The sequence below is a fragment of the Orycteropus afer genome, unplaced genomic scaffold (assembly GCF_000298275.1).
Source record: "Orycteropus afer afer isolate SDZICR_OR568_19922 unplaced genomic scaffold, OryAfe1.0 scaffold00004, whole genome shotgun sequence".
In the NCBI taxonomy this organism is placed as follows: Eukaryota; Metazoa; Chordata; class Mammalia; order Tubulidentata; family Orycteropodidae; genus Orycteropus; species Orycteropus afer.
The window spans coordinates 14,518,224-14,530,735 of NW_006921591.1; the positions used below are offsets into that span (position 1 = coordinate 14,518,224).

At 43.9% G+C, this 12,512-nt stretch overlaps 1 protein-coding gene across 1 annotated transcript in view; it reads left to right on the forward strand.

Moving 5' to 3' along the window:
• The window catches only part of MARCO (macrophage receptor with collagenous structure), a 50,062-nt gene that overhangs the window by 32,740 nt on the left and 4,810 nt on the right, over positions 1–12,512 (forward strand). Inside the window, exons 9-12 of the mRNA XM_042780545.1 lie at positions 633–731; positions 836–871; positions 1,352–1,450; positions 1,539–1,601. Coding sequence (XP_042636479.1) covers positions 633–731; positions 836–871; positions 1,352–1,450; positions 1,539–1,601 — 297 coding nt within the window. The remainder of the gene's footprint in view (positions 1–632; positions 732–835; positions 872–1,351; positions 1,451–1,538; positions 1,602–12,512) is intronic.

The following is a 12,512-nucleotide window of genomic DNA, read 5'->3' on the forward strand; positions in this document are numbered from 1 at the left end:
TCATTTTTTTTTTTTTTCACTCAATTCCCCCCCCCCAAAAAAAAAAAAATTATCGGCAATTTTCCTGTCAAAGTAAAACAATGTATATTTTGTGAACAAATAAATGTCCTTTGAATTCATGGAAAGAGAGGAAAGAAAGAAAGAAAAAAAAAGATGCTGCCATATGTCTATCTCTCAATAATTTCCTCAGTGTTTTTATTCTCAGTATTTGGGATCTGTTTTCTGGAATCTTCAGATTTTAGCTTAGGAGGTTTTGAAATGTATTTCCAAAAATGCAAACACTAAAATAAACCTGGCCACGCTGATTGCATCTGAGGTGTGGTCCCTTTCAAGGGGAGCAGGATGTTGAATAGGATTCTGAGAGTTTGACTTCTGGGCCTTTGGCTGACCAGGCCCAGTTACACCAACACTCCCTGTTACCACTGTTACCTTTTCATGAGTTTATGTCTTGCTTCTGGAGCAGAGCCATCCTTTCCTTGAAGACAGGGGTCTTATCATCCACTTCTAGGCATCATATGGGGGCTCAAGGAGTTATTAAGTTTAGAATTTGGGTAGGGTAGGCATGTCAGAGTGGGGTCCCTTGGCTCAGTGTGCACCTCTTGACACCTGACTATGACTCCTTGGCTTTTCAGGCAGCAAAGGGAACATGGGTGTGAAAGGAGATGTGGGGGTCATGGGACCCCCTGGCGCCCCAGGGAGTAAAGGTGACTCTGGGAGACCAGGCCCACCAGGTAAGAGGCCACACAATCAGGTACATTGACCTGTAAGTATCCTGGTTTTCTGGCAGACTGAGCTAGGAGAAAAAGAAATCCCTAAAATTTCTTCTTCCTTTTAGGTGCCGCTGGACTTCATGGACTCAAAGGAGATCAAGGTAAGAACTATGGAGACCTGGGCACATTCCAACTACCACTGTCCCTGGCACTATCATGTCCAGAGCTTTGACTCTGCTATATTTTGTTAATTGTGGCATTAACCCAGAGATAATCTTTACCAGCATTTGGAGTTTCTTAAAAACCTTGTCTCTCCTATGAGGAACAGAGCAGCAAGCAGAAGCTTAGATATTTCTTTGTAGGCCTTTGCTCTACCTTGACATCCTGAAGTGGGGAGTTGGGCATTCCTTAATAGGTCCACAAATCCCAAATCTGTAGCAGTGAATCAAAAAGATTAATAAATTGCCAAGTTCCTTCCCACTGATTGAGCTAGTTTGTGGATTCTAAAGAGAGAGATTCAAAAAGTTACTGAGGGAACATAAGATGTTAGGAAGTATATGTCTCAGTGTTAAGAATGGGTTGAAGGGTAGCCAGGTCCTCTTCAACCACCTTAAGCCTTGCAGTTGCTGTTTAACTTTCAGGACAACCAGGAGTGCAAGGTCTTCCAGGTCCTCCAGGCATGGTGGGAGCTCCAGGTCCCAAGGGTGACTCTGGCAGTACTGGCTCCACTGGCCCAACAGGTGAGGTGCTTTGTCCTGAGGTTGTGGGGAGAGATGCCTGAAGATCCGCCTAGCCACCTTTATGCCTTCTATGATGTCTGTTCTCCAGGACCACCAGGGAAACCCGGAAGTCCAGGAGCTGCAGGTCTGAAAGGAAGCAAGGGAGATACAGGTACAGAAGATGTGGTGGGGTGGGTCAGATTACTGGTGCCCAGGATAAATATGGAAGAGGGCTTCTTCCCAATAGGCCCCTAGAAGGAGGCAGAGGGTCTGATGTTTGAGGTTTACTGCTGCTTCAAAAATAGATTAAGGAGGATAGGGGCCTCCTGAGCCCAGGGTTTTGGGGGCTATTCTCCTGCTTGGGGCTCCCGACAGAGAAAGCCAAAACCAAATTTTTAGCATTATGGAGAACAGGGCACCTGCCTTTATTATCTCCTTGGCCCCCAGCTGTGTGTATAGTTTCTCTCTCTCCTGTTGACCTTCAGTAGGACACCAAGGTCAGGACTCTGAATTCAGGCAGGTGGATCAGAAATCCATCTTGCTTATTCTCCCAGAGTGCTTGGGCTGGGAGGACTGATTCACACTAACTAAATTTACAGAGACTAACTCATAAACCACTGTGCCAACTTTTCCCACTCAGCAAGTATCTCTTGGGCAGCTATGATGTGCTCAGCTGATGGGCCCCAGAGAATGCAGAAGACCCAGTTCCTGCACTCAGATGGACAGATTGGTGCAGGAGACAGACTGACAGACAGTCTCAGACTGTGTCAGGCATGCTGTAATGTGGGCATGAAGGACTTCCTATGCCACTCAGGTCAGGAGGGCTTTTGGTGAAGACAGAATTGTGAGAAAAGTTGTCTGTTGAACAGTCTACTCAGTCCTCCTTCAATGCAGAAGCGTGAAGTCACAGCTATGACAGACAACTGGATCTCCTCACTCCAGGGCAGTGCTACACTCACACCATGGCAGGTCCTTCCCAGTTCTAACTGATGAAATGATAGACTGATTGATTCATTCATCCTTTAAGCAAAGTTACTTAATTCCTAGATGATTCAGATACAGAGAATTGCCAGATGTGTCCTGGTCTGGTGGACATAGGGGAAAGGCAGACCAGTGCAGGGATAGTGTGAAACCTTGACCTGAGCTTTGGCATATGAATGGAGATTGGCCAGATAGTGGTTGTAGGGAAAATATATAGAGAGAGAGAAAAAAAAAAGCAGATGAACTCATGGATGGGTGAGGGAGACTCTGTATAGGTTGGTCCCTAGAGTTTTGGTGTGGGGGAAAGTCAAGATCTATGCTAGAGAATTGGGCAGGGTTATTTCCTGGTGGGCCTTAGACTCTGGTCCTGTGAGATTTGGGGTTTTCCTAAAGGTTGTCAGAAGCCATGGGTTGTATAGCCTCTCCTACACCTTCTGTTTGTCCTTTCAATCTATCTAGTCTCAGTGTGTGTGTGTGTGTGTGTGTGTGTTGGTGTGGGGAGGGGTTCTGCTACCTAGTCCCATGTAGATGACAGTAGGAAGGCACCATCAGGATCTTGCCTTGAAGGCTCATCTTGGTGGGATTGTCAGTGGCCTTGACTTGTGGGCTTCTTCATTCTGGACTTACACTTCTACTTTCTCTTGTCCAAGACCTTAAGTACTGTCTAATTTTGGAGCCCGAAGCTCCCTTGCCCCAGTTTTTCTGCTTGGCTTCACAGGGTTGACTAATAAGAATATTGGTGATGAAACAGGATTTTACCCACAAGGAGCACTGTGCCTACTCCCCAGGCCCCTAGCCTACGTCTCCCAGTGTCTGAAGGTAGAGAATTATGCTCTGCACTCTACATCCTGAGTTTGCATAATAAGAGCAGCTCCCAGTCATGAGCATTTTCATGACAACCCAGCAGGATAAGCACTCTTGCTAGTGCTATAGCCCAAAGACAAATAACCAGTGAGAGATACAGCCATGGTTCAAATTCAGGCCTAGTTGTGATCCAAAACATAGGGCTTTAACCACTATGTTCTATCACGGGGTCTTCCTCCCCAGCCAATCTGAATGTGCCCCCATCTCATCCCTACCAGAGTACTCTAATGTGAGACACTTCTTCCCTCCATTCCACTTCAGAAAGGGTTAGAGCAGAAGTAGTAGTAGCTTCTTCCACTTTTGGAAGAACTACAAAGCCCTCAGGTCTTGTTATGGTCTCTTAGTTATATACCAAGACATTTTACCCATTCTAACCCAGAGATCTTTGCCTCATAGTCTGGAGATCACTTTTAATCTATTAAAAATGATTCCCTCTATATCTGTTGAGCACCTTTGTGGGTTCTCTGCTGATCAAGGTGCTTATTTGCACTAGGCCTCGTGAGTACCAACCAGGCAAATTCTAGAGGATATGCCTTAATTCTGGCTGCCCAAGTAAACATAAAGGCACTGCTGTTGAGTCCGATCTGACACATAGTAACCCTCCTTGGGTTTGCTAGGCAATATCACTACAGAAGTAGATTGCCCAACCTTCCTTCTGAGGAGTGGCTGGTGGGTTTGAACCTCCAGCCTTCTGGTTAGCAGTCAAATGCCTTAGTTCCTACACTACCGGAGCTCCTAAGTAAACACAGTGAATTGCATTTTCAATTTGGGATATGTGATCATTATGTAAAATCATGTGGGTTGCCAACCTAAGTCCAAATGCTTTTCTTGATCAAGGAGCTGAAGGTCACTCAGACACTTCAAATGACCATAATCAGGTAAATCTTACCTGGGTTTCTATAGAATTCTGAATCATAGGGTAATGAACTTCTGGGGAGGATGGATTTGACAATTTCTGAGCTGGCAGAAGGGTTGGTGGTGGTGGTGGATAAAAGCCAGGTTTTCTCACAATGGGTCATGATATATACGCATCAATTTCAGGGCATTGGTATTCCCCAAACTAAAGGTACTATGGTGTTTGTCCAGTTTTGATTATATCAAGCCAGGTTTTCAAACTGATGTATTTCCTATTTTGTAAATAAAATCATTAATCACTCAAAAGTTTATTCTAACTACTTTGAATGAAAACAGAATGACAGTGGATTGGCTTGACATAGATAACAGCTGGATCTCATTATTGTGAAATAATTATGAAAGAAATCACATTGAGGTTCTTGCTATGCCCAGCCACTGTGCTTGAACTTGACTCCCATGACCTTAGTTCATCTACCAAAGCACCTGCAAAGTGAGTTTCATCAACCCTGCTTTACATCTGAGGAAGCAAAGGCCCAGAAAACCAAAACCAAACTCATTGCCGTGGAGTTCATTCCGACTTATAGGTTTCCAAGGAGGTGTCTGTATGGAAGTAGATTGCCCAGTCTTCCTTCTGAGGAGTGGCTTGTGGATTTGAACCACCAGCCTTCTGATTATCAATCAAATGCTTTAGGCACTATGCCACCAGAGCTCCCACAAAAGGCCCAGAGAGTAAACCTTTTTCTCAAAGTTTCATGATTAGCATACACTGGATCTGGGATTTGGTCCCAAAACCTGATTCCAAAATCTGTACTTTTCCAGACTTTGTTGTATAGAACAACATGTTGTTGTTGTTGTTATTTGCCATCGAGTCAGACCCAACTCATAGCGACCCCTCGTTGGAAGTAGATTGCCCAATCTTCCTTCTGAGGAGTGGCTGGTGGGTTTGAACCGCCAGCCTTCTGGTTAGCAGTCAAGTGCCTTAGGCGCTATACTACCAGAGCTCCTATAGAACAACATAGAATGTATGATATAAGAGAAGTTGGAATGGCCCTCCCTCCTGTACCTTGGGAGGTGCTTCATAATTGACAGATAAATCCTGGCCCAGTCACCAAAACTTCCTAACTTGTGAACACTCCAACTCATCCAGGTAGACTATGTCACCATGTCTGCAGCTCTTGAGAGAGGATCCATCTCAGATTAATGGTGATGAGTAGGGAATACCTTCTAGTCTACTGTTGTGCGTCATCAAGTTAATTCTGATCATAGTGTCCTGATAGGACAGAATAGAACTTCCCCAAAGGATTTCCTTGGTGTCTTATAGGATCAGACTGCCACATCTTTTTCCTGCAGACAGGCCTGTGAATTGGAACCTCTGACCTTTAAAGTCAGTGTGTAAACAAAAGTTTTTCTAACGGTAATTTCCTTCATCTGTAAGAAATAGGATTTTGTCAAACTCATAAAAACTTAGTAGTTTTCCTAACCTTTTCTCTTTCAAGGAATTGCAAAAGAATAATCAATTTTATTTTAAATCCCTTAGCCACTTTGAAAAAAGTAAAATTTGTTAGGAAATGAGGAAGGGCTTTACTTTGAACTATGGTTAAGGCATTTCTTTTCCTACTGTTTTCACCTGGTGAAACAATACAGATGAAGCCAAACAGTTTAAGCATCAAAATGCCACTCTTATTGGAAATTCTGCATCTAAATGGCCATTTTTTATCTAAAATGTAACAAAAGTCTGAATTTTCTATGTCTTTTTATCTCTTCTTGTGTCAAAGCCAAAGTGCAAATAACTTAAAATCTTTTTTCATCTGCATTTTACGATGTTTTTACTTTAAAGATAATCCATAAAGTAGTTGTTTTAGTTATCTAGTGTTACTATAACAGAAATACCCCAAATGGGGGGTTTTGACAAACAGAAATTTCTTTTTTCACAGTTTAGGACGTTAAAGTCCAACTTCAGGTTGCTGGCTCTAGGGAAAGACTTTCTTTCTCTGTTGGCTCCGGTGAAAGGTCTTTGTTCTGAGCTTATGCTCTTGGGCCATCTTCTTGTGGCTTGACATCTCTCTTCCCCCCTCTCTGCTTTTTTATATCTCAAAAGAGATTGACTCAAGATAGACCTTACACTAATTCTGCCTCATTAACATAACAAAGACAGTCCATTTCCAAATGGAATTATAACCGCAGGCATAGAGATTAGGATTTAAAATATATATTTTGGGGGGAGGGGCATAATTAAATTCGTGATAGTAGTTAACCCCTAAAACATGAGTATAATTTGTAAATTCAACTCCCCATAACTAAGTACTGCAATAGACCAAGAATTATTCAATTCTAGTGTGTCATGTGGGAGCTCTGGTGGTGTAGTGCCTAAGGCATTTGACTGCTAACCAGAAGGCTGGTGGTTCAAACCCACCAGCCACTCCTCAGAGGGAAGGTTGAGCAATCTACTTCCATGGAGATACCACCTTGGAAACCCAAGGAGGGGTCGCTATGAGTCAGAAATGATTCAATGGCAGTGAGTTTTTTTTTTTTTTTTTTTTTTTAAACTGAGTCGTGTTAATAAATTATCACTTATAAAACTCTTAATTTCTTCTAAATTTCTTAGAGATGTCTGTAAGAGTTTATATAAATCCCAATTCTGGTTTCCCTTACCCACTACTTCTTGCCACATGGCATAATTTGTCAGTTATTAGATGAATCCTAAATTTATCAGGCTGCCTCTTGGCCTGTCAGTCAGGATGGTATTCAAGAAAGACCCACCAGCCACTCCTTGGAAGGACGATTGGACAATCTATTTCCATAATGATACCACCTTGGAAACCCAAGGAGGAGTCGCTATGAGTTGGATCTAACTCGACAAAATGAGTTTGGTTTGGTTTATGGTATGGAATCCATACATTTAATTCAGAGTCAAGATAGTGGACCGTTAGCTCAGACTTTCTCTCTCTGGGCTTTGATTTTCTCACCTGTGAGTTGTGAGGAGTTGTCTAGAAATACCTGGTCCCTACCAGCTTGACAACACTTTGGCTTTCAAATAGGCAATTTCTCCTCAGAACAGAAAAAGTATAAGATTTTCTTCAGAACATCAGTTGAACACTAAGCAATAGGTAGTCATGTTGCTTTCTAACTGAACCAACTATTTTCTTGGGGTGAGGTATCATCTCTCTAAATAAAACCCTTGCAAAAAATACTCAGAGCCTTCTCAGCTTGGTGAGTTTGTGAATAGCCAGGGAAAACAAATTTGCATGGGGTTAAGAGGAAACATCAACAACAATCTTCTTTACAAAATGCAGTTTTAATGCTAATGGTGGTAGAATATTTTGGAAAAGGATGGCAATAATGGTGGCACAATGTGGAAAATGTCATCAATGCCCCTGAACTGTAAGTGGGGCAGTTATTATGTTGGTGAATATCTTGTGTATGTTTTCAGCACCAAAAAAGAAAAAAAAAAAAAAAAAATGCAGTTCTAGGCACTATTTTCAGCCATTTCTTCTAATACGCAGGAATTGATCCAGTCAGGGTGTTCCCTTGATTTATAGTGAAGTAATTATCAGGCCCTTGATCAGTTATTTAATGAGCCACATGATGAGTGTTCTCTTGGAGACCACAGAGGCTTGGAAAGAAATCACACAACACCTAAAAACAATTTCCTCCCCTTTACGAGGGGAGATATGAAGACAAAGCTGATACCCTTCAGAAACACATCATGGGGCACCTCATCAAGTGCCAGCCTCTGTCAAGGAGAAGTGTTTTTGAAAAAGTTCATAAGTGAAAGGACGACAAGTTCCTATAGAGACAGGAGGGTTTCTTGGAGGAGGTGAGTTTTGAGCTGGTCCCTGAAGGATGAATGAGATTTGTTTAGGATAAGCATTCTCCAAGTGTAGTCCCTGGGCCAGCAGGAGCAGCATCACCTGGGAGCTTGTTAGAAATGTATTCTCAGATCCTCACCTCCAAACCCACTACCCTGAAGTTGGTTCTGACTTTGTTTTCTCCCTAATCTTGTAACATGCAATTCAGATACTGGTAAGCAGGGAGAATCAAATCTGCTGACACTGCTGCGGCAGCGTAGAACTACTCCATAGGGTTGCCAAGGTTGTAAATCTTTATGGAAGCAGACTTCAGCATCTTTCTCCTGTGGAGTAGGTGGTGAGTTCAAACTGCTGACATTTTAGTTAGCAGCCAAACACCTTAACCACTGCATCACCAGCACTCTTTATCTTCATCCCACACCTGCTGAACCAGCAATTCTGGGGTAGGGCATGTTGTTGTTAGCTGCTGTGGAGTTGGCCCCCAATGCATGGTGGCCACACACACAATGGAATGAAACACTGCTTGGTCCTGCACCATCTTCATGACCAGTTGCAGATCAGACCATTGTGATCTATTGGATTTTCATTGGCTGATTTTTAGAAGCAGATCATCAAGGCTTTCTTCTTTCTTGTTGTGCTAGTCAACAGAGAGTGAAAGGAGGGATGTGGCTACAGTTTTCGGGACCCCTTTCTGCTGAGCTGCCATTGACAGATGGGTGATGGTTGTGTGTGAAATGCACTGGCTGAGATATGAACTGGGTCTCCTGAATAGAAGGGGAGAATTCTACTGTGGAACCCCCACTTCACTGGAAGTGGGGCCTAACAAGCTATTTCTTAACAAGCTTTTTCCAGATAATTCTGATGTGCTGTCAAGTTTGAACACTGGTTTAGGGGGAAAGGATGGCCAAAGGGGACTGGGGTATCTTTGGAAGCAAGTGAATAGCCTGAGTGACAATCCAAGGAGTGAACCAAGCATTATGGTGGGACAAAGGAGACACAGGGCATAGTGGAAGGCCACCAGGCTTACATTTCAACTTTACCATTTGGTCCCTGTGTGTTCTGGTTTCCTAGTGCTGCTCTGACAAGAAATATACCACAAATGGGATGGCCTTAACAAACAGGAGTTTATTCTTACAATTTGGAGGCTTTAAGTCCAAGTTCACAGTGCCAAGCTCTAGGGACTGGGTGAAAACCCCTCAACGTTGGAGTCCAGCTCTGCCTCCTGCTCCCAGCCCACTGGAGCTAGAGGCGTTTCTTCACTCAGACAGCTGCTGGCTGTTGAGGCTGAGAAGCCCCAAGTTTGACAAGTAAAAAGGCACAGTCTCAATGCTACCAAACCACATGGCAGGCCATTAACTTAAGTCCACTATAAGTCCCAGGGTCAGCAGAGCATGCCAGGCTGCTGAGCAATGACACAGCTACAAGCAGGGTGCAAGCATGCCATAGGCTAGAGACCATTTTCAAAGCTTCTCCTTATATACAGGAAGCAGACCACATTACAAAGGCAGCTACTCAGCTGCTTGTGGTAGATCCCACCATGGAGTTGATTGCCAGTCTCATCATGGGGAACAACTACCACCAGCTGCCCAGCCACTCAACCAGGCCCAGGCAAGTTGACACACAAACCAAGCTACCACACTATGTGACCTTGGAAAAATCATAAAAAAATCATCGCATGTCCCCAAAAGCTGACCTCCTCCTCTATAAAGTAGGGAAATGACCCTACCTTGCAGGGTAGCTGAGAGATGGAATGAGATAGTATATGTAAGCTCCTGGAACCATGCTCGGCACCTTGCAGGCAGCAGCATAAGAGGAGTCCCTCAGGAGGTGAAGGCAGGGACTAGAGTGTGAGGAAATGAAGTGGGAAGGGTAAAGTTCCAGGGACCATGAACCTGGAGAACAGGGCTTCCCTGTGGCTCCTGTGTTGGAGAAGGTATATGTTGGTCATAATTTAGAGGACAGTTGGAAAGGAGTACTTCTTTTGGAGATAAGAGAATAAAGGAAGATTAGAGGACCCTGGGTCCATCACCTTGCTTCTAAGGACAAGCACTTCAGATAGTGATTTCTGCAATGTGGTGCTTCTAGGATGCAGACAGGGAGGGCCAATGGTCCAGATGAGGATTGTTTCTTTAGGAACAAGAAAACACATATTTCTGAACCTTGTTTTCTCCCTAATCTTGAAATATGCAATTCATATACAGGTAAGCAGGGAGAATCAAATCTGCTAACACTGCTGGGTGACCCTGGCAAAGTCTCTTCAATTCAACAGCAGATATTTCCTGGGTGTTTGCTGGGCAACTCAGCCTCAGTACCCCAGTCACCCTTAGCCTGGAGAACAGACAGGGCAAGAAAAGGCTACAAGGTCCCTGTAGTATTATTTATTGAGCACTTGCCAACATAAGACTCTGCACTTGACACACACAATTATTTCAGTCTTTAAACTGCTCCATGAGGCAATGAGAAAACTCCCAGAAGAAGAAATTGAGACTGATGGAGGGATGATAACTTGCTCAAGGTCACACAGGCATTAAAAGGCAGAGGAGGACTCAACCCTAGCCTATATGGCTCTGAAACCACTTTGCTCCATTGCCTTGGGAGAAAGTAGTATTCATCAGGGAGGCCAGGGAAGGCTTCTAAGTCAGGGACACATTGTGTTGTCAGGTGCCGTCGAGTCGGCTCTGACTCATAGAGACCCTATGTACAACAGAACAAAACACTGCCCAGTCCTGTGTCAGCCTCAGAGCAGATTTTAAAGGATTCATCTGAGTGGTCGAGGTGGAGCAAAGGAGGAGAGAAGTGTTTATCAGCAGAGGAACAAGCACAAATAACTATGGGCCGACCTTTAAGGAAGGAGCTCTGGTGGCAGTGTTTAAGGGAGGGACAGAGGAAGGAAAGAAAGAAAGGAGGGAGGGAGGGAGGAAGAAAGGAAGAAAGGAAGGACTTTGGCTGCTAATCAAAAGGTCATTGGTTCAAACCCACCAGCCACTCCATGGGAGAAAGATGAGGTAGTCTGCTTCCATAAAGATTTACAGTCTTGGAAACTCTATGGGGCAGTTCTATTCTGTCCTTTAGGGTTGCTATGAGTTGGAATGGACTCTGTGGCCATGGCAATGGTTTTTTCTTTTTGATTTGAACTTTAAGGCCCCTTTCACAACCTCATTGCTCCCCTTCCCCTAATGGGGAAGAACTAGTTGCACACTCAGATCTTTCCAGCTTCTCTTGTTACCATGGCCTGTGTCAGTAGCCCTCAGCTCCTTGATTGCCCAAGCCTCCTCCCCAGGCTGTGCCAGGCCTCATATGGGTCATCTGAAAGGAGATTGGAGTTCCTTGCTCATTAGTCCAAGAAAGGAGCCCCGAATAGTCTAGCCTCACCCCTCCCTTCACTCTCTGTTGACTAGCACACATAAGTGCTCAGGCAAGTTGGATATTGAATTGAAGTGGGAAATAGGAGCTGACCAGATAGAACTTGACCATGAGGATAACAATTCCTTGTGGTTTCTGGAGAGCATCCAAGGGTGGGTCTCTGGTTAAGGCTGGTATGTGTCCTAGGAAGGAAACCAGTAAAGGACATTGTAGTGAGCATCAAAAGCAAAATAAATAAATAAATAGATAGATAAATAAATAAACAAACAAACAACCCAAACTCGCTGCCATTGAGTCAGAGACAACTCATAGCAACCCCTTCTTGGGTTTCCAAGGCAGTATCACTACTATCACCGTCTAGTAACCATCATTTAATAATTAATAACTAGCTTGCATTTTCCCAAGTTTGTGTAACTGTCTTGGGGAGTCCCATTTCTCTTTCTCTAAAAGGCAGAGAGGCAGTATTCAACCCTAACCTATATGGCTCTGAAACCACTTTGCTCCATTACCTTGGGAGAAAGTCCAATTCATCAGGGAGGCCAGGGAAGGCTTCTAAGTCAGGGACACATTGTATTGTCAGGTGCCGTCGAGTCGGCTCTGACTCATAGAGACCCTATGTACAACAGAACAAAACACTGCCCAGTCCTGTGCCAGCCTCAGAGCAGATTTTAAAGGATTCATCTGAGTGGTCGAGGTGGACCAAAGGAGGAGAGAAGTGTTTATCAGCAGAGGGACAAGCACAAATATTGGTGTTGTTAAACCAAGAAATGATTATCTCACAGTGACCCAGCAGGGAGCTAGGGCCAGAGTGGATATTCCCTGAAAGTTTACTAAGTAGGAAGATGGATAGGTAAAAGGAAGAAAGAAACAGGAAGGAAAGAAAGAAGGAGGGCAGGGAGGACAGAGGAAGGAAAGAAAGAAAGGAGGGAGGGAAGGAGGAAGGAAGGAAGAAAGGAAGGACTATATATTAGAACTATAAATTGAATAACATGAATGATGGCAGTTATTCTTCCTTGTTCTGGACTTGGATGGGACCCTTTAGCCACATGGGGACCACATAAAGAGATCACCCTTGGACCATCAAGGGGCCCACCCTTGGAAACCCTATGTGGCAGTTCTCTGTGCCACAGTGTTGCTGTGAGTCAGAATTAACTTGGGGCAATGGATTTGTTTTTTTTTTTTTTTTTGGCAGTCATATTGAAGCAAATCAA